Source organism: Nicrophorus vespilloides, unplaced genomic scaffold (genome assembly GCF_001412225.1).
Source record: "Nicrophorus vespilloides isolate i.1.1-1 unplaced genomic scaffold, Nicve_v1.0, whole genome shotgun sequence".
Lineage (NCBI taxonomy): Eukaryota > Metazoa > Arthropoda > Insecta > Coleoptera > Silphidae > Nicrophorus > Nicrophorus vespilloides.
The window spans coordinates 1,106-4,056 of NW_017099153.1; the positions used below are offsets into that span (position 1 = coordinate 1,106).

The window sequence follows — 2,951 nt, forward strand, 5'->3', positions numbered from 1 at the left end:
GAAACAAATTGTATGTGCTCACATCACATCTTGTTTCTATTGGATTTACAAGTTACCAAACCAATCGCAAAGGATATTCTCTAGGTTTCACTCTATATTTAATCAAATTATTATATTATTATTTTCATGTACACTTAAAAATGATAAAATAAATATTATATTTTCATGAAATAAACAATTATTCATTTACCTTTGTGTTTGATAAATTATGCATATTTATAAATTAATATCATAATCAGGACCGGCCTAAGATAGTTGGGCTGTTAAGAAAAATGCGCCACTTTTCATAAGAATAATTATGTAATTATTTTTGTTGCAGGTCTTATATATTTCAGTAAATTAAATAAAAATAATAATTTTGATCTTAAACAAATTCTTTGAATAATTGTTTAATTTGCAACCATAAAAAAATGTTACCTAAAACTATAAAAACTGATTTTCAATTATCATTTTTAAAATATATTTTATTGAACACCTGCGTGAACATTTGCAATAATAAACATCTATGTTTAATTGAATTCCTGCAAAATACCCATGTTTGAATTAAACACCAGCACAAACCACATCAAAACGCTGAATTATATCAAAAAGCTATCATACTATCAATTTGGTGTTGTGTATTTTGAGCTAAATCCAAGAGACCAAACGATCAATTCAGTTGTTTACTGTCAACAATTAATGAAATTGGAGGAAGCAATCAAAGAAATGTGCAGAATTGACGAATCGTGTTCCACCAAAAAAATGTAAATCCTTAGTAACTCATGGAAAATTATTGGAAAGTGATGTCATATCGATGACCATGTACCATCAGATTACCGAACGTACTTTCTTGTCAACCCAATATATTAACAATGCAAAAAACTTATGATTTGATATTGATAATATTTTTTATTAAATACGGCTTGGCAATGAAACATTTTTGATTCACACAAAATTGTGTATTGTCAATTTTTTATAATTGTTTACTAATCTATTATCTATTCGACACTTTAAATGATGTTTCAAGTTCATTGCCAATTTAGTCATTGCCGCATTTATTTCTAAAAAAGATAATATTATCACCAAATATATTGTTTAGCATTTTTTTTATTGTTTAGTAATCGAATATCTATGCAAGGTTTTAACCCACCGATACTCGCGCAGCTTCTGTGAGACACCAGTTGTTTAACACGCCAACCATGACTTATTTTTTTTGTCTATTAATAAAAATAAAATTAAAAAAAATGTAATTAATTTCTATCTGTTCTTTTATTTTCTTAATAATATTAGTTCATAAAGTGAATGAATTACAAAGATTCAAATTCTGAGAAAAAATAGAAAAATAATAATTATTATTATTAGTCACAATTGTTACCAAAGGGCTATCGACCTAAGTCTTTCCGTCCTAGAAAAATAAAATCCACTTTATCACTTCCATGTTTTTCCTTTCATCCTCTTTGTTTGAGAGTATACAAATATGTAATTATTAGTCTTAAAAAAATCACTGTAGAAATATTGTATTTCCTATATATTTTAGACAAATTTTATATTATAAAATGAGAAAAATATATATTTCTATACATAATATAAGTAACAACGAAAGTTCGAAACATAAAATTAAAAAAACATGTTCAATTTTATGGAAAACAATACTAAATGAAGTTAATACAAAATATTGAACTTTAGTACCAAATAAGTAGAAAAATCTATACTAAATATTTATTATATCAAAATCTGAAAAAATAAGCAAATTTACTAAATTTTATCAAAAAATAAGTAACTCTACACTGGGACAATATGTACCAATTAAAATGTCTGTTGGTACAATAAATCACAATATGTTAAGACATAATACACCGATACAAAATAATTCTTTAATTTGATTACTTTCTAAAATTAAAAATAGTTTATTATTTAAAAAAAATCAGACTTGAAAGGGTTAACTCCCAAAGTGCTGATCATGACGTCACCGTTAGCCAAGCAGTGGCTGGTGTGTGGACTCGCGCAGTTGTATTTATGCATGTCACTGGAGTCGATGATCTTGTGGATGCTGGGAGAACGCGGCTTCTTTCCTGTTTCCACGATAATAACCCTGTCGGATCCCAAGCACGGCAAGATCAACTTGTCGCGGACGTGCGCTTTCTTACCATGGCAACTGGAACAGGTGTTCCATCCTGAGTGATGGATCTCATCGTTGATTTTGCCAGTTGGCAACGTGTGGATGATCTAAACAAATTGAAATTATTTAACAAGTTTCTACAAATTTACAATTATAGTTTTATACCTGTTGGTAAGTCTTTGACTTTGGGTTGACATCAACGGTGGACAAGATATCGGATTTATAACCTTCCGGATTCGGTTGAACGCAAATCACGTACAGCAGTTTTTCCCTTTTGCCGTGGAGAAAAGCGTCCATGGGAGTTGCATAACCGGGTCCTGAAATTGCGTTTTTAGAACAATGACAAATTCCAAAATTTGTAATTTATAACAAAAAAATAAACATACCACAACATTTATCCACCTCGGTATTTTCAGTATCGCTATTATCCTCATCTATATCTTCATTATAGCAACTCTCCACCTCAGTATTTCCATTATCGCATTTGTCGACCTCCATTTTTGCAATAAAACTTAGACCGTTTTCAAAAAGTTAATCAAGAAAATGGTGAAGTGATGTGTTTGTATTTCACTGGAGAACCACGTTCAAAGCACGAAAGCTGAGAGCGGAGTAACTGATGGTTTAATGCTTCGAGGATTTATGTATTTATACTTGTTCGAGAAATGCATTATATCTATTGCATGCATGATTTTTGGTGCGGTTTATTATGTTTGTTCATTGTAGTAGAATTAAATAATATATAAAAATGTACATGCGCACGAGATATGTACCTTTTAATTAATAATTGAACTGCGATTTGAAAGTGATTAATTTATTCATTATTAAACACATGTATTTCTTATTCAATGTAATC

The 2,951-nt window shown here is 29.4% G+C and overlaps 1 protein-coding gene across 1 annotated transcript; it reads right to left on the reverse strand.

Moving 5' to 3' along the window:
- Nucleotides 1-1,893: 1,893 nt before the first annotated feature.
- On the reverse strand, nucleotides 1,894-2,683 carry LOC108564106 (selenium-binding protein 1-A-like). Its single transcript, XM_017923031.1, has 3 exons — nucleotides 2,485-2,683; nucleotides 2,264-2,415; nucleotides 1,894-2,205 (listed from the first exon to the last, which is right to left on the reverse strand). The coding sequence occupies exons 1-3, from the start codon at nucleotides 2,594-2,596 to the stop codon at nucleotides 1,894-1,896; spliced, it is 576 nt and encodes a 191-aa protein (XP_017778520.1). The 5' UTR covers nucleotides 2,597-2,683.
- Between the last annotated feature and the right edge of the window lie 268 nt (nucleotides 2,684-2,951).